The sequence below is a fragment of the Hevea brasiliensis genome, chromosome 2, assembly GCF_030052815.1.
Source record: "Hevea brasiliensis isolate MT/VB/25A 57/8 chromosome 2, ASM3005281v1, whole genome shotgun sequence".
In the NCBI taxonomy this organism is placed as follows: domain Eukaryota; kingdom Viridiplantae; phylum Streptophyta; class Magnoliopsida; order Malpighiales; family Euphorbiaceae; genus Hevea; species Hevea brasiliensis.
In genome coordinates this window covers 111,546,744-111,565,363 of record NC_079494.1, presented here as the reverse complement: position 1 = coordinate 111,565,363, position 18,620 = coordinate 111,546,744, and the positions used below count along the sequence as shown (strand labels likewise).

The window sequence follows — 18,620 nt, the reverse complement described above, 5'->3', positions numbered from 1 at the left end:
AAATAATTAGTCATTTATCAATTTATTACATGTACATTTATTTTGATAAAATTTATTATTGAAAAAACTATAATGAAATTTTAAAAATATATAAACTTTTGAATACATAACGTGCTTTTTTATTTGGACTTATTTTAGAGAGTTCAATAACTAAATTTATGAGGGGTCAACATCTATAAACATTTATATACACAAAGGAATTTTAAAACTCATTTTCTCAAATACATTCGCCATTGAAAATCACTCATATAATATATAAAATAAAATATTATAGATTGGATAAATTTCACTTATGATACTTGAATTTAAGGTATTATAATAGGATAATATCTGAAAATTAATTTAGAACATAAAACTTTTACAACTTTATTTAATTCATATAAAACTCCTTTCTATAATAGTCAATTTATTGGTAAAAAAACTAACATGTCACTTTTCTTCTAATATAGTGAGTTTTAAAAGAATAAAGAAGGTAAAAAAAGCTTTTTAGGCCCTTGAAAATTGGTTAAATAGTCACTTAAGTTTTGATTAATTTTTTTAGACCATTTAAACCCCTAACATCTTAAAAAGAAAATACCGTTAAGGTTCCTTTCTTTTGTTTATATTATGATAAGGTTTTTTTTTTCTATTACAAAGAAATGGTAATGTAAAATAGGATGATTATAATTTTATTTAGGAATTTTAATTATTAGAAAATTTAAAACGTTTTTATTATTTAAGAATTTTATTATTATTAGGTATATTATTTCCTAATTTTTTTTATTTAGTATTCCTAATTAGAGTTGATTAGGGGTCTCTATTCCTAAGTTGATTAGGGTTGTAAGTAGAGCTAATTTTATATTATTCAACAGCTTTAGATTATGATTATTGTTGAGATTAATAAAATTATTAAAAATCAATTCTCTTTTTCAAGGATTCGTACTTAATTTCTCTTCTTCTTTATTTTTTTCCTTTTGTTTTACATCAATTTTGTTCTTTCCCATCCTCCAGTCGACTTTGCTCCTCTTCCACCAGATATTCATATTTCACAACTTGATGAATCTTTTGCTCAACATGTTCATGATTTGCATGTCGAGATTAGGCAAAAGATTGCTTTAAGTAATGAAAATTAAAATTGTTGCTAATATGCATCATAAGAATAAAGAATTTTATGCTGGTGATTATGTCATGGTTCGTATTTGCTCTAAAAGATTTTCTAGAAATTCTCTAAAGAAACTTCATGCTCAAGCCATTTGCCCTTTCTTCATTTTGCAAAAACTTGCATATTTTCTTGACTTATTTAAAGATATAAATATTTATCCTATTTTCAATGTAGAGGACTTGTCACCTTATTGAGGCACCTTTGAGCCTCTTACTTTGCCTTCTAGTATTTCTATAGGTCAGCTTGTGTCAAAGTCGCCATCACTACCTCAATATAGAGATATTATTGACATTATGCTTGATAATGAGTTTGTTACTTCCTAACAAGGTGGTTTTCATAGATTTCTTGTTAAGTGGCAAGATCGTCCTAATTCTGATACTATTTGGATCACACAAGAGAAGTTTGAAACTTTAAATCATTATCTCTTGGATGCTTATTTGCAAGTTAACTCTATGGAGTTGAGATCTTTTCAATCAAGAGGGAATGATGCAAAATATATTCCTAAAAATTTTAGGATACCTAATTTAGTAAAAAATATGAAAAATAAGAACTTTTAAACATTTTTCATGACTGTGTATTCCAAATTAGATTAGCGTTCTAATTAAATTAAAATTCTTCAAGTCCTAAATAGTGGGATCCTCAATACCTATTTTAGGGTTATTCAAACACTAAATATAGGCATAGATGTTCTCATTAATTTTCAAGTTTTTATTATGATAATTTATATGAGATCAATAATATTTTAAAAATTATTATTATTTTTTTTAAAAATTGATCCTTAATTTCCCTTTGTACTGAATAAAATTTGATTTCAGGTTCTTTTCTTTGTAATCTTCCTTGTCAATCGGAGGCAATAAAAAGCTGAGAATGGACCACCAACAATAATTCATTGTTAAAGCCCATAATAAACCTGGATCAAGTCCAAGAAGCCCAAGCGGTTAAGAGGGTGTTTTAGTAATTTTGAAATACAAAGTCGCCTCCTAACCCTAACCCTAACATCCTGGCCTCTTCATTCCAAGCCTATATAAATATGATTGGTAGCAGCGATAGCTATGCTAAAGCATGAACGATCCAAGCTCCTCACATCACCGGATCAGTTTCATCTCAGTCTCGACTCTTCTCTCCTCTTCGTCTCTGAAAATTAGGGTTTTTTTATTTTTGGATATGGGGAATGAGAAATAAAGGCAGTGATGTTGAGAACTACCTATTTTATGAGGGAATCGATTCCCTTGTGATTAGAAAATCACCAATGGATCCTTCTGAGCCCTCAACTCTTTCTCCTAGTTCCATTTTTATATATATACACTGTGTATATATATTTTTAATTAAAACTTATCTTTCTTTGACTTGTTGAGATTTTTGAAAGAGAGCCAATGATATGACGATAAACTTTGTCGGAAATATAATGTCGACTAAAAAAATCAGACTACAATTATCTGATCATCTGGCTCTTATAAAATTTTTATTTTTAAGTTGAATGTGGAAATAAAATATGTTTATTATTCAATTTTTTTTAGATAATTTGCTAAAATCTTACTACGTTTAATGGATTCTTCCTTGAACATCGTTTACATCTATTTAAGATAAGGTGAATGAGGACTAAAAAGTTTTTTTTTTCTTTTTTTTTTAATTATTTCTAATAATAAAATTAAAATGATTTTATTAATTTAGAATTTTTTCTTGCATTTAAAATTTTATTCCAATTGCATTATATCATAAATTCATAAGTTTTACCAACAGAAATGAACATAAAAGGGAGTATTACTATTGAATTGTATGTATATTCTATTGGTTTTAATGTGAGTAATGACCAAGCAATGTTAAGTTAGCAGCAAAATTAGTGTACTTGTGTGTTGATGTAATCTAGAACTACAGACTTTGAAATTTTTATGCATCTGCTTTTCCTACCAGTTTGCCATAGAAGAAGCAGAAGCAGCCGAAAAAAAAAAAAGGAAATTTTGAGGGCAGCATCAGATATCATTCATCTGAACATTCAATTAATATTGGGACAGACAGCAAACCAATTTCCAAGTTTGCTGTGAAATGTGAATAATGACTAAGCAATGTTAAGGATGGTTGCAACGCCAGAGTACATACATAATGAATCCATCTCCAACTCTCTCAGATAGATGGGATATAGAATAATGGGTTGCAGTTTTTTTTTTGGAATGGCAATTACACCGAGTTAAGATGCACTACGCTTCCTAATTAATTTGTAAATCAAAAAATTTTTTTATAAAATAATTAATTGCAAAAAAAAATATTAATTTAATGAAAAAAAATTCTCATATAAAAAAATATATAATATTTTTAATAATATTAAAAAGTATTAATTAATCTCACGTTTCATATAATTCATATTTAAAATTTAAAATTTTAATTAAATTTAAGATGTTATAAAAAAATGAAATTTATATGTATTTTTTTTTTCATAAATTTTACTTTTTTGTTAAATTGATATGTTTTTTATTATGAACTATTTTGTAAAAAAATAGTACCAACTTATAAAAAATTTTGTAAAATTCCATTAAACCATCTCATTTTCTATAACAAAGTAATTTTACTTTGTAATAAATGCAAGTAACAATATACTCCATAGCATAAAATTATTCAGCTGTATATTATTTAATAAAAAATTAAAAAAATTAAAAATATCAAATTCATTCCATTTGTTATTATTTAACAATTAAAATTGAAATAAAATAACTCATTTTATCTATAATATTGAAGATACCAAAACTTGAAGAAAACAAGAAAGGCAGCATCATTCAAGAAGGGTAGCAATTTTCAAACAAAAAACAGCAAATAACCCACTATTCTACATCCCATCTTCCTGGGAGAGTTGGAGAGTGATGGATACATAATGTGTATATGTATATATATGGCTGCTACAAGTATATTAGAACTAGTGTTGCAGCTGCCGTCAACATTGCTTAGTCATTATTCACATTTTCACAGCAAACTTGGAAATAGGCTGCTACAAGTATATTAGAACTAGGGTTGCAGCTACCGTCAACATTGCTTAGTCATTATTCACATTTTCACAGCAAACTTGGAAATTGGCTGCCCCAATCTTAGCTGAATCCTCACTTGAATGATATCTGACGCTGCCCTCAAAATTTCCTTTTTAACTGCTTCTGCTACTTCTATCGCATCCCTGGTAGGAGAAGCATAACAATATCAAACACTGCACAACAACACACAACATAGCATGAGCAAATTCACCGTGGTTGGATTACATACCGTATCAATATGTCAGGGGGCATGGAAACCTCAACTTCGAGTAATATCTTGCCTTGCAAAAAGTGGCGTGTAATGCGCTCAACCTCCATTTTCTGAAATTCAGAAAAGTCTTTTGTTTATAAGAAACATTAGAAGGCTTAACATAATATTGGAAAACCGCAACTCAAGGTGTAATTACTAAATACTAATACTATCCAGCTCAACATTTCAATGCAAGCCTGTTGCAATTGCATGGTAAGTTTCCACATGATAAAGTGGAAGCATATTATCAAGCAGAACCCAGTTCTCTAATTATTAATCTGTTCATCAGTATACCAGTAACCTGATATACCAAAAATTCCTGCCAAAAGACAACATTTTGGGATAATCCAGCAGTTTAGGTTATAGACAAATTCAAACTTTATCACGGTGAGATGAAACTAGAATTCTTAATTTCATATTATATATAATTAAACATACCCAAAAAGACAACATTTTGGGATAACCCAGCAGTTTAGGTTATAGCCAAATTCAAACTTTATCACGGTGAGATGAAACTAGATTTCTTTTTTTCATATTATATATAATTAAACATACCCAAATCTCTCCTTCTCTACCCCCACCCCCCCACCCCCCCCAAAAAAAAAAAAAATGTAATAGCATATTGGCCCCTAATAGATTCAGCCATTCGTGACATGTTTCGTACTTGAGCACAATTTAAGCCAAATTTGCAAGTAAAAAGAAGAGAACAAAAAAGGAAATACCTCTGGGAACCTTGATAAGTTGGAAACAATCAATCCAATGTCTCTGTCTTCCAAAGAAACATTTCTGTTATTCGTAGCACCTTCTACATTATCTTGCCAGCCCATCACATTGGGAGAGAAGTGTAAAAATGAAGGATCTGCATCCATATAGGAAAAAGTAAAAAGACAACTATTTACTCACTGGTGTGTCAGTAATAATTGAAGGGATGAACACAAATAAGATAAAAATTGATAGCTAGCTGTTAATTCAATGCAAGACAAGCCAGAATTTGCTTATTCAGATATAAAAATGATAAGGGAATTACAATTAGTGGAATTAGTCATAACTTGAAAATCCGATGGAAGATAAGTTAGCCTTCTATGTGAAGTAGGCCTGTTCAAACTCCAGGCTGAGCAGACAATTTAAGCTGCAATACTGGCCAAACCTAACTATTCAGGTCTAAATCTTTGCCAGATCTGGCCCAATATAATAAATAATATACAAAATACTAATATTTTATTAATCTCGAGCCCGTACCACCTTAGAGTTTGACCTCAATCTATCAAGGTCAGTCTGGAGACAAGAAATTACAGGGTAAGATGAAAGAGTCGATGTAAGATCATCTAAATTCATATATGGAATTGGGTCCTTTGCTCATTACAGATTAGACAATTTTCATTCAGTCCTTTCCTATCAAGTCTTCTACATCTTTTTGATTGGCCATCACCGGCTCCTTGAAGTCTATTAAGTGGAATGATTAAGCAAAAGATAATGAATAACCATGCATTGCAATTGGTGAATATAATATAATGAATTTGATCTTCAATAAGGAACCTTGGAAACTAATTATGTTACAGCTTCTCTTACGTCAATTTTAGAAGATGGTGAAAACAAGTGCCATACCTATGTGTATGAAAACTTCAGCTATCTCAGGATAGGACTTGTGAATTTCCTGACGGACCTTTTCACCAATTCCATGGGCAGCACTAACACTAGAAAAAGGATCAACCTGTGATTCAGAAATCATGAAAAAGTCACCCAGAAGTGAAACCATGTATCTAACCAGTATTCTCATAAATGCGTGTGTGAAATTATGCTGCACAAACATCAAATGACTTGATAATCAGGAAAACCAACCTCAATATGTACATCAAGGTGTAAATTTGAACCAGCCCTCCTCCCTCTCAAGCGATGGCATCCCTGTGAACAATTCCAAAAGGTTCTTTAGCAAGAACACTATGTAGTAAAGACCTGCTCAAACACTCAATGATTCCCCAATAGACCTGGCCTTATTAATGGCAATACATTTAAGGGAAGAAACATGAGAATAAGTTAAAAAAAAAAAGTTCAATATTTTCATTAAGTTGTCAGCTTTTCTGGAATAAAATGGGTAGAGTGGCTGCTCTATCTGCCATTGATTACGTTTGTGAAACTCTACAACCATCTTTGAAATTTAGGCTGCAACTAACCTGAATTAAAGTTTTAACTGATTTTCCATGATTGGCTAATGACGGTACTTTCATGTGAACATGCATTCTTGCACACATGAATGAAACTTGAGGAGAAAACCATACAGGCTTGAAAGAGTATTGTGCTATGAATTCTTTTGCTGGAAAAAATTCCCAGATAAAAGCTATGAATTATTTCATGTTCACACCCATAGATGAAAGGCACAGAAATAAATTCCCATTTATACACTGGCTAGAAAGTGTTATTGTGCTACAAACTCCTCCAGTGAAAACTGGGATGCATCTCTGCCTCTTCTCAAATGGACTCCATAACCAAGTAAAAAATTATGTGTAATGAACTGTGCTATTATTTTGTTAGCAGTTAGGATCATATCTTGCTGTTCCATGTTTTTGAACAAGAACTACTACAAAACTACTCACTATGGATGTTGAACAAAAATGCCATATCAACCAATTAGCCGGTTCAGGCCCGGAACTGGCCCCCAAGAGTAAAATCTGGTTTGGTTTAGAACCGAACTGGCTGGTTCCTGTCCAATTCAAAGCTGGTTTTGGTCGATCCAGTTTTGACCGGTTCCAGTCCTGTTTGAACTGGTTCCGGTTCCAAAATGTAGAACAAACAAGAATAAAGAACAAAATAAGGACCAATTCTTGTAAAGAGAACTAATTCTCAAATTATATCATTCTCAATTAATAATCATAGTCAAAATCTACTCAACTCAACTCAACTCAACTAAGCCTTTATCCCAAAAATTTGGGGTCGGCTATATGGATTCGCTTTTTCTACTCTGAACGATTTTGGGTTAAATCTTCAGAAATGTGTAATGCTTCTAAGTCATGCTGTACTACTCTCCTCCAAGTCAATTTAGGTCTACCCTTTTTTTTCTTTCTATCCTCTAGCCTAATGTGCTCTACTTGTCTAACTGGAGCCTCCGTATGTCTACGCTTCACATGACCAAACCACCTCAATCTCCCTTCTCTCAACTTATCTTCAATTGGCACCACTCCTACCTTTTCTCTAATACTTTCATTACGGACTTTATTTAGTCTAGTATGACTACTCATCCACCTTAACATTCTCATCTCTGCAACTCTTATCTTAGATGCATACGACTCTTTCAAAGGCCCAACACTCACTACCATATAGCATAGTAAAATTTTCCTTTTAATTTATTGGGAATCTTACGATCACATAAAACTCCCGTGGCACGTCTCCACTTCAACCATCCGGCTTTAATCCTATGACTAACATCCTCCTCACATCCCCCATCTACTTGAAGGACTGAGCCTAGATATTTAAAGTGATTACTTTGGGACAGTGCCACTCCATTCAGACTAACTCCTTCCCTATCACCGCTTGGCCTTCACCGAACTTGCAATGCATGTATTCTGCTTTCTACTTAACTTAAATCAATTTGAATCTAGAGTACTTCTACAAAGTTCTTGATTCCTATTGACTACTTCTCGTGTCTCATCTATCATAACAATATCATCCGCAAACATCATGCACCAAGGAATAATATATTGTATATGTTTTCATCTAAAACTAATGTAAAAGGTAAGGGCTTATGGCTGATCCTTGGTGTAATCCAATTGAGATCGGAAAATCTCTTGTGTCCCCTCCCACCACAATAGTAGTTGCTCCTTCATACATATCTTTCAATACTTGTATGTACCTAATAGATACCCTCTTTTGTTCTAACGCATTCCATAAGACCTCTCTTGGAACACTATCATAAGCCTTCTCCAAATCAATAAAAACCATGTGTAGATCTTTCTTCCCATCTCTATATTTCTCCATCAAGCTTCTAATGAGAAAGATCGCTTCCATAGTTGAACGACGCATGAAACCAAATTGATTGAGAGAGATAGAAGTATCATGACGTAGTCGATGCTCCACAACTCTCTCCCACAACTTCATAGTATGGCTCATGAGTTTAATTCCCTATAGTTTGAGCAACTCAGTATGTCTCCTTATTTTTAAAAATAGGTACTAAAATACTCTTCCTCCATTCATCCATTTTCTTTGAGTTTAGAATCTTATTAAATAATTTAGTTAACCATGCCACTCCCATATCTCCCAAATACTTCCACACTTCAATTGGTATTTCATCGGGTCCACAGCTTTACCGACTTACATTCTCTTAAGTGCTTCCTTTACTGCTAAAGATCTACTCCTTCTAGTATAATTTACATTCTTTTCTATTGTTCTATAATCTATATTCACGCTCTTTCCATTTTGACTATTTTTAAAGAGATCATTATAATAATTTATCCATCTTTCTTTATTGTCGTCATCTTTCACCAACACTGTTCCTTCTTTATCCTTAATGCACCTAACTTGATTGAGATCTTGACATTTCCTTTCTCTACTCCTTGCTAATCTATAAATATCTTTCTCCCCTTCTTTAGTTCCAAGTTTCTCATATAACTTTTCAAAGGCACATGCTCTTGCTTGGCTAATTTTGCCTCTTTCTTTGCTATCTTGTACTTTTGATATGCCTCATTATTATCACATTTAGGTATTTTCTTATACCATTCCCTTTTTCTATTCACCGCCTTTTGTACTTCCTCATTCCACCACCATCTCTCTTTTGAGGGTGGTCCATGTCCTTAGACTCCCAAGTACTTTTCTAGCTACTTCTCTAATCTTTGATGCCATCTGTATCCACATATCATTGGCCTCCATATCTAGCTTCCATACTTGGACTCAAGAAGCTCATTTTTGAACTTCACTTGCTTTTCTCCTTTGAACTCCCACCACTTTGTTCGAGCTATACTATTTCTTCTGACCTTACTTGAATTGTTCCTAAACTTGACATCCAAGACCACCAACCTATGTTGACTTGTTAAAGCCTCTCCGAATGACCTTGCAATCCTTGCATAGAGCTCTATTTGTCTTCTGGTTAAGAGGAAGTCGATTTGGCTTCTATGTTGCCCACTTTTGAAAGTCACTAAATGTGACTCTCTTTTTATAAAGTAGGTATTTGCTAGTATTAGGTTGTATGCCATAGCAAAATCCATGATACTTTTTCCCTCCTCATTTCAAACCAAAACCTCCATGAACATTCTCATAACCTTGCCTATCACTTCCTACATGTCCATTCAAATCTCCACCAATGAAAACATTCTCTTCATTCGGTATGCTTTGCATTAAATCATCCATATCTTCCCAAAACCTTTGTTTACTCTCTAGTCCTATTTGTGGGGCATAAGCACTAACTATATTTATTGTTTCTCCTTCTAGTACTAGCTTTACTAGTATAATTTTATCTCCTACTCTTTTCACATTTCAATGTCCTGTCTATGATTATACCCACTCAGTTCTTGTTTCTCTCCTTTCCAACCACAATTTATACCATTACCCACTTCCTTACTTTTCTCTCCTACCCATTTAGTCTCCTGAATGCAAGCAATATTCACCCTTCTCCTTTCCAAGGTATCCACAAGCTCCATTAATTTTCCTGTAAGTGATCCAACATTCCAAGTACCAACCCTGATCCTCCTCCTATCCTGCTCCTTCCTAATTGGTCTCCTTCTATGATATCTTCTATTATTTTCTATGTCTATCTTGTGTTCTGTTCCACTATTTGTTCTATTATCTGTCCTATGGACTAACTTCTTTACCCACACCCGTCCATGATGTGGGAACCCTTGCTCACTTAACACCACACCCATGGCACGCCGCTTGGTGAACGCCCTACACCCTTGCATATTTATCACTACACGTAGCGCGTCGTTAGTAGAGGACGCCCCAACGTTTATATCATTTGAATCCATATCATAGGGTGTGACGAAATTTTTACGCTGGTTGTCACCTACCGCAACCCTCCTCCTTTATCCGGGCTTGGGACCGGCTAAGCGCAAACTACTTAGGCGGAGTTATAGTCAAAATCTACTGAATTATAGAAATTAGCTCTATTTATAGAGCTTACAATACTAATCAAATTAGGATTAAGAAACCCTAATTCACATCTAACTAGAAATACTAAACTAATTAAACTTCCTAAATAAAATAATTCTTATATATAACAATAATAGTAATAGACTTCTTAAATAAATGAAACACTAATTTCCCAATTTTACATGGAATATAATTCCTAAAATGTATTAGCAATTTAGGATCTTCATCTCCCCATTCTGCATTACCTGGTCAACCTAAAAGGCAAGAATGGACATTTTCATGTTTCATGGGAAATCCATACCCAGTAGCTGTTTCTTAGAATTGAGTTTCCAGTACAATCTAACTATGTCAGCAAACTGGAAAGCCTATATGTGAAATTAAATGAGAGTTAACAGGTGAAGAATTGTTATTAAACCACAAGTTTTTGCAAAGAAATATTTGCATGACAAAGTTCTGATACTAACCTTAACACCTTCAACTTGTAGTATTGTTTGCTTTATAGGATCCAAATGTTCTGCTGGAATTGCAGCATCAACCAATTCCAAGACACTAATTGGCCAATAACAAGAAGTCAAACAAGGAGATTCATGTCACAGAAACTTATTCATCTGATGTTAATTAAAACAATAACAACAATTAGACGATTAAATCAAGTTAAAATGGAACAGTGACAAAAACCAGAGAATTCTTGGCAGCCACTTGCAGCAGTCATATCATCTGCTTCAATTTCAAAAATTAATGGCAACTAAAATTCCATAGCCTAAGCCACATAATGCCCAAAAGATACAGCTAATAAGACCAAGCATCTACATGCAATGAATAAGGCTCAACATAAAACAGATCAATCTGATGCTATATTCAAATCTATATGAACGTTATTCATATTTAAAATATTCATGGAAAACATAATTATAGGTTCAAAAGAAGGTCTGACTGGAGGCACATAAGAAGCAAAATAGAACTGGGACATATACACAGAAGAAATGACACAATACCTGTGATACCCAGTTTCCAGTCCAGCTTTTACTATCATGCCAGAGACAACAAGTCCAGCAAGAGGATCCAGAAACTTAACTCCAAGAATGGAGCCCCCTGAAGTCATGATAACCAGATTCATAGTAAGATGGCATTCACAAGATTGAACACCCTTAAATCATTTAAGAACACTTCAACGAAAAATCAAATCATTTAAGAACACTTAAATTGAAAAATCAATATTAACTGGAAAGAATATGGGCAGCTTTAACAAGGAATCGAGATGAATCATCATAGTGACACTGTTTGGCTCAAGATTTGCAATATAAATATAAATTGGTTTCACTTCAACACCATATCTTCTTCAATAATGAGCACACTCTAATCAATACTGATGAATGAACTCCTCCCTGGAAACTTAACCTGACGACAGACGATGGACACATGCACAAATTAAGAATCTAATCAATGGATTCAAATATTATCAGAGTAATTTAATAATCTGATTTCCTTCAGAAGTAATACAATATATGGTATCAAATTGAAGGGGGAATTGAACTAATTACCAGTTTACAGTAAAGAACACCAAACAATAATCTTTAATTTGCAGTGCTTACTGAATCTAACTATAACCCTTAGAAAAAGCTTAAAAATTAATCACAAGATCTCATGTGAACTTAGCTTCATGTTCAACTTAGACAAAATGAGATGCTCATGCATGCAAAAAAGCTTCTTACCAACCCCAATAAGTGCAACAACAGATGAAATGGCATCTGCACGATGATGCCATGCATTCGCTTTCATAAGTCCACTCCCTTGCCTTTCCCCAGCTCGTTTTGTTATCCAGTAAAGCCTGCAAGTCAAGTGACATGAAATATACATCACAAGAAAAAGAACATTGTCATCAGCAGGAGATAATGTTAATTAAAACTAGCTGAACTGGATTAGTCATCTGCAGCAAGGAGTGGCCTTCAGCATAGGTTGCAAAGAAATGGTAGGATCTGGATGGCTCATAGATCCAAATCTTTCCAGTTGGCAAGATTAAAGGGATGATCGTTCTACACAGTGAAATCGGAAAAGGTGAAGGGGGAAAAAAAAAAAAAAAAAAGAAGCCAAGAGAGGCAAAATGGAAATATCCATTTCATGCGGAAAGACTAATGGCTTCTAGGGTTCATTCCATAATAATAAAAGTCCAAAAAGGAAGAAATAGCAAAAAGGATTTATCTAACAAGGCTAAGTATTTCACATGAACCTTTAACCTAAGTTACACTTTAAGAGGCATCTATGAAAGACAAACTACATAAACAAATTAGCATTATCATAGAAAGGCAATAAGTTATTAAGTATAAATCAAGATGCCACCAATAAACTTCAGAAAGGGTGGGGAGGCTTCAAAAATCAGTAGCATTAGCCAAGATTTCTTCAACAAAATAACTATTACCCTTCTTTTATAGAAATTGACACAATGGTCATGCTCAGTGCAAGGATGGGATGATCCATGTCAATTCCCTGATGATGTCCACCATGACGATGACTATGACTATGCACATGTTCATAAGTCAATGAATGGTTTACTGCTTCAGGAGATGCAAACAACAATCCCTGCACATAATAATTGAAAATTATTTCAAAATCCCTTTAACTCGTAGTACTATCAAGATAAGGGAAAGCAAATTTGAAAACCACAATTAAAAATTATAATATCAATTGAAATGGAGAAATGTGAGGGATAAAAATTCATACAAGAAGAAGATCTACAGCATGCCATGCAATACCACCAGCAGTTGCCAAAAGCATGCAGGAAATTCCAAGGGCTCCTAGAGACTCAAACTTTCCATGACCTGAGCAGAGAAAAAGGTAAGTAAAAGGATTACAAAATCTACAAGAGGAATGATTATTAACAGTCTTCTAGAAACATATTACTAACAATAAAAAAACAAAAACTAATACTCAATATCATATCCATTATCCATAGAAAGAACGGGGAGATGAAATATTTATTTATCATTTGAAATGCATAAAAATAACTGCATGAATTTAGAGAAAAGGCATCTGAATCTGAGAATCCATGTAACAACCATTCTGTTCAATAACCAAAAGAATCTTTAGTGCATTAACACAGGACAACATAGAAACTATTTTGAACCCAAGACCGCATATGTTGATATTGAAACCTATGCATCTCAAACTTTATAAAAAAAATTTTTTTAAAAAAAAATCCCTATTCTGACGCCCCAACCTGAGATAAACCTAATTAAATAACACTTTTACCATATTTGAAAATTATGTTGTCCATAACAGTTTAAATTACACTAGCTAAATAATCCAACAAACTGGACAATGCTATTAATAAGAAAGACGTAATTCATTGTGACAAACTTAAACTTATAATCACCATGTTAAGCATACAAATGGGATATGGAAACTGGATGGCATTCTATTTCGTGTAAACTTCACTGTATAACTATAATGGACAAACTAAAGTATACTCTCAGCTTCTGAAAACTTAAGTGGTTCATGCAAAGAGGGAATCATATTAGAACCAGATTTCAAAAAATCAACATCCCAAACAATAAGAAAGTACCCTTATTTTACCCCAAAAAAAGATAAATATGTTGCTGTTGCAGTGAAAGACAGGCTACATGCATATATGCATATGTTTAGATGCATGGAGTAGCTTGTAGGTACAAATTATAAGTGACCATATGGATGTTCTTTGTCTCTAGGAGCATTCCCAGCTTTGAATGACCACAAAGCAACCCCGCTAAGAACCTGTCAAAAGTCCAGATACAACGCTTTGAATACAAATCAAGGAAGAAAACAATTAGGAAAAATAAAAAGAAAACAGTAATCAAATCTGATTATGCGTCATTACCACGTCAGAGGCTGAATGGGCGGCGTCGGCGATAATTGCAGTACTGCCTGATAAATAACCTGTCAAAGCTTTTCCAGCAGCCAAGCCAATATCAGCGGCGAGGCCCAAACGGAATATTTTCTCACCCTCCTCGCCGGAGGCTCGGTGGCCGTGGCTTTGGCTGTCGGAGTGACCATGAGAATGGCCGAAATGCCACCTTCTGGAGACATTGTAAAATGGAAATTCAGGAAAAGTATTATAAGGGTTCTGCAAGTGAGAATCAAGAGATCGAAGTAGAAGGGTTGAGTGGAGAGTTTTACGGCGTGAAAAGAGTGCGGAGAATAGATGGGACTTGCAGAGGAATCTGAATCCCATTGTTATTAGCTGTGTTCTTGTGTTGTTGAACCCTTCAAATAGCTATTTGAGGTTTCAAAGTTGGAAATGGGGACGAGTCCAGCAGAATCAAGGTAAATTGCTGAGCTCCAATCTTGGCTTAATGGCTTTTGCAGTTTGATGTTGGCCAAGGGTGCTCCGACACCCATACAAACCACATATCAAAAGGTGAATAATCGACGTGATTTACTGGTTAAATGATGCGGTGTCGTTCAATAACCTAGAGAAAAACTAGACGGCTAATTTGGCATGTTGTTTAGATCATTATTAAAAGGTGAAAGCAATTTCAGTATATTTCGCATTAAGCACTATAATTAGTCAAAATTTTTATAAATTTATAATCACTCATAATTTCAAGATTAGCTCTCTATTACAATAATTTAATAAAATAATAAATTTTACTATTTTTACATTAATATATCTTATTAAAATAATGATTGAATTACTTTAGTTACTAAATTATTTGACTTCATTTGTTTATTATAATTTTATTTAAAATTTTTCTTTAATTTTTAACATCTTAATTTAAGCAAATTTAGTTACATTATACAGCAATAAATTTATTATAAATATTAATTTAGTGATTCTTTAATGTTGCTATTTAGTCTCCCAAGTCAAATATCTTAACTCCGCCATTGAGACAAACATAGACAGTAGATTATTAAAAAAAAAAAAAAACAGATATCATATTGATATAGTACTACTTAAAAACTGAATTAATTAAGTTAAAATGAATTTTTTAATAAAAAAAATAAAGTTGATAAATATTTAATATAAATTTAAATTATGAAATTAAATTTTTATTAAATATTATTTTATTAACATTTCCAAGATAACTGCTCTAGAAAATATCTTAAATCTCATAAACAATATAAAACTTTAAAATTAAAAAAAAAACATATTATATCATTTTATTACTTATTTTAAAATATTAAGGCACAAAATTTATAATTTTTCTTATATATTTCCTTAAAAAAAATACTTTTTTTTAAAGAATATTATAGAAATTAGCATTATCATAGAAGGACAATAAGTTATTAAATACAAAACAGAATGTAACCAATAAACTCCAGAATGACTATTCACAATTCTCTAGAAACATATTACTATAAAAAAACTCATATTCAGCATCAAGAATTCCCAGCTTTGAATGACCACAAAGCAACCCCACTACGAACCTGCCAAAACTCCAAATACAACGCTTTGAATACAGCGGAGGAAAAATAAAAAGAAGACAGTAATCAAATCCCATATGCCCGTGATACGAAAGCTAGCTCAGATTAGAGGAGTCCAATTCCATTGAAGTTCATGCATACCCAAATTGAAATCCCATATTTTTAGTTTAGGACATAAAAGGAAGAATGTTCCGATGCCCAAACGACACATCAAAAGAATGAATAATCGACGTGATTTAGAAGTAAAATTTGGTGTCGTTCAACAACCTAGAGAAACTAGACAAATAATGTAACACCCCAAAAATTTTAAATTTATGAGCATTTTTGGTATTTTAATTTTATTTAAATTTTAGAAATTTTTTTGAGATTTTTCGGATTTTAAAAATCAAGTTCGATTTTCCGGAAATATAAACTTTGATGATTTTTAAAAATTAATTTAAAGACCACGTGGCAAAACTAAAAATATATTTGGAGTCTACGTATTTTTCTGAGTTTTCTGAAATTTTTTCGGAATTTATGGACCTCGTTTTCGGTCCCGAGGCAGAGTAAAAATTCAAAATTTTGTATCTTGAATCAGACCGACCGAATCGAACCGGACCGGATCGGACCGATCGAATCGAACCGGCCTTTTCCTTTTTCTTCTTTCCTTCCCCGCGCGCGTCGACCTCTCTTCCTTCTCTCTCTCTTTTCTCTCTCCTCCTGCCTCTGCCGCCGCCCACCTCCCCGCCACCCCGGACGGCCGCCTCCCGCCTCCCTCCCGGTACCAGCCGCCTCCCAAACAATGGAAACGCGCGCGAACTCCCTCCCTCGCGCGCGCGGCGTTTCGGCTTTCCCGGCCAAAATCCGGCCGATCCGGCCACCAATTGGACCGGGTCTTGTGTCAAAAATCATCTACTCGGCGAGAGCTTTCCATAGACACCAAGAACGCCGAAATCCATCGAACGGTTTGTCCAATTTTTGCTCGGGAAGTTTTTAGCCCATTTCGACTTTTGGGCTAGATTTCTCGAAAACCGTGAATCCCACGAGAAAACCAAGGGTACCAGCACGCTCCACTCGTCGAGAGCTTCGCGGCGACATAAATTTCAAATTTTTCCGACACCGTTTTTCGGTGGGTCCCACGGAACTTCGCAGTGTTTTTCCGACCATTTAATGAGCTTAGAAAATTCTGAAAAATTTATGTACTAACCCCCGTGTTATGGGCTTCGTGTAGGTATCCTCGATTCGCGGAAATTCGACAATTGACCGGGTCTGCGAAATTCCGGCATGCATCTGCACGAAAAGTCTCCGAATTGCACCGAGGTTTTGGCTAGGCCCCCATTGTCAGACGTCCCGAGCGCGTCCCCGAAGTCGGAATCGGCAAAAGTAAACCCGAACCTTGCTTTTTCGTAATTTTCTAGTGCTTAAATAGGATTAAAAATCCATAAAATATTCGTGGTAGCTCAGAAAATTATGATTCTTTTTGAAATAGCCTAGTAATATTGCTAAGGACCGCGGGGCAAAGTTTTAGAATTCTTAGAGCTTGTTTGGGCAGTTTTTGCAAAAATGATTAATTATAAGGACTAAATTGAAATTTTACATATTGTGATGGATGACTGATTTGATGGGCGGGAGAGGGCTGTGTGATGTGATTGAGTTGTGGATATATGGATTGTGAATATAGAAGTGTGTTTTGAGCCCTTTGCATTGGGTAGGTCCTAGGTATAGGGAGACTCACTGGATTTTCGGCAATACTTAGCACGTATAGTTCTTTTTATATGTTTTTATTGATTCAAATTTATTAAATGATTTTAATAAAATTGTCATGTGAGCCGATGACCTTCTTCCTTCCGCCTCACTACCGGTGACCATCGTCAAGTCTGTGAGTAAAATATTAATTTTAATTGTAATTTCGATATTATTATATGTTCAAGCATGCCCATGCATCACTTATATGCATATATTTATGTAGTTAAACTCTAGGCACGATTTATGTTGCATTCATAACTGTTAGCGTGCCATGGATGTTGTTGTGGTAATTTGGAGCAGTGTGCGTGCGTTGGCGTGCGTGTGATGTGGTGTGGACTATGGATAGGACGGGTAGACACGGCTTGAGATCTTCGCTGGGACCCGGTCCTTCGGGGTAGACACGGCTTGAGTTCTTCGCTGAGACCCCGATTTGGTTATTAAGTGGAAGTCCGAGCTGAGTTCTTCGCTGGCACCAGGTTGGATTTAAGAGAGCTGTATAGGGGATCAGCTCCCATATATTATGATTGATGTTACAGGGTGCGTGAGTGCTCCAAATTTACCTTTTTGATGTTATGATGTGAAAATGTTATTGATGTTGCATTTCACTCTACAGGGTGCATTAGTTTTAGATAGTTATAGAGATTATGGTTAAAATTGATATTTTACTCTCTGAGTCGAACGCTCACTCTGCTCAATATTTTTTCAAAGCAGGAGGATTTTATTGTGGTTAACCTGCTTTTCTTCTTCGCACGTTGTTATTCAATATTTGTGTAATTTTATTTACTCCTAGATTTTCCGCATGTGTTAGAAATATTTAAATGATTCGGGTCTGTAATATAATTATTATGTGGACCTGTAAAAAAAATTATTATATGCATGTTTGATGGACTGGATGAGGGAGCTGAGCTCCCATTTATCATTATGTTGATTTGAGTATGTGGAGGGTGAGCTGAGCTCCCCAAGTGATGATATATTTTGTTTACAGGTCGGGTGGGTCAAAAACTCCACGTTGAAAGGTCCA

At 34.1% G+C, this 18,620-nt stretch overlaps 1 protein-coding gene and 2 non-coding genes across 3 annotated transcripts; 2 read left to right on the top strand and 1 right to left on the bottom strand.

Annotated features, from left to right (window-relative positions):
• Positions 1-2,319: 2,319 nt before the first annotated feature.
• On the top strand, positions 2,320-2,411 carry LOC131178241 (small nucleolar RNA R41). The gene has a single exon (XR_009147374.1). It is a non-coding gene; the product is annotated as a small nucleolar RNA R41 (small nucleolar RNA).
• Positions 2,412-2,512: 101 nt separating this feature from the next.
• LOC131178245 (small nucleolar RNA Z155) lies at positions 2,513-2,587 on the top strand. Its single transcript, XR_009147379.1, has one exon. It is a non-coding gene; the product is annotated as a small nucleolar RNA Z155 (small nucleolar RNA).
• A 1,246-nt stretch (positions 2,588-3,833) lies between these two features.
• LOC110660918 (metal tolerance protein 2) lies at positions 3,834-14,909 on the bottom strand. Its single transcript, XM_021819380.2, has 12 exons — positions 14,328-14,909; positions 14,155-14,224; positions 13,196-13,293; positions 12,894-13,054; positions 12,190-12,305; positions 11,473-11,569; positions 10,942-11,026; positions 6,245-6,307; positions 6,011-6,116; positions 5,128-5,264; positions 4,385-4,476; positions 3,834-4,298 (listed from the first exon to the last, which is right to left on the bottom strand). Exons 1-12 carry the CDS (start codon positions 14,679-14,681, stop codon positions 4,175-4,177), a joined length of 1,503 nt encoding a protein of 500 aa, XP_021675072.2. The 5' UTR covers positions 14,682-14,909; the 3' UTR covers positions 3,834-4,174.
• Between the last annotated feature and the right edge of the window lie 3,711 nt (positions 14,910-18,620).

Coding starts and splice junctions, on each gene's coding strand:
- LOC110660918 (XM_021819380.2), bottom strand. CDS start 14,681: ATGGGATTCAGATTCCTCTGCAAGTCCCATCTATTCTCCGCACTCTTT. Junction 13,055..13,195: donor ATGCTGTAGATCTTCTTCTT/GTATGAATTTTT, acceptor TATTATGTGCAG/GGATTGTTGTTTGCATCTCC. Junction 11,027..11,472: donor CTGGAAACTGGGTATCACAG/GTATTGTGTCAT, acceptor TTGGCCAATTAG/TGTCTTGGAATTGGTTGATG.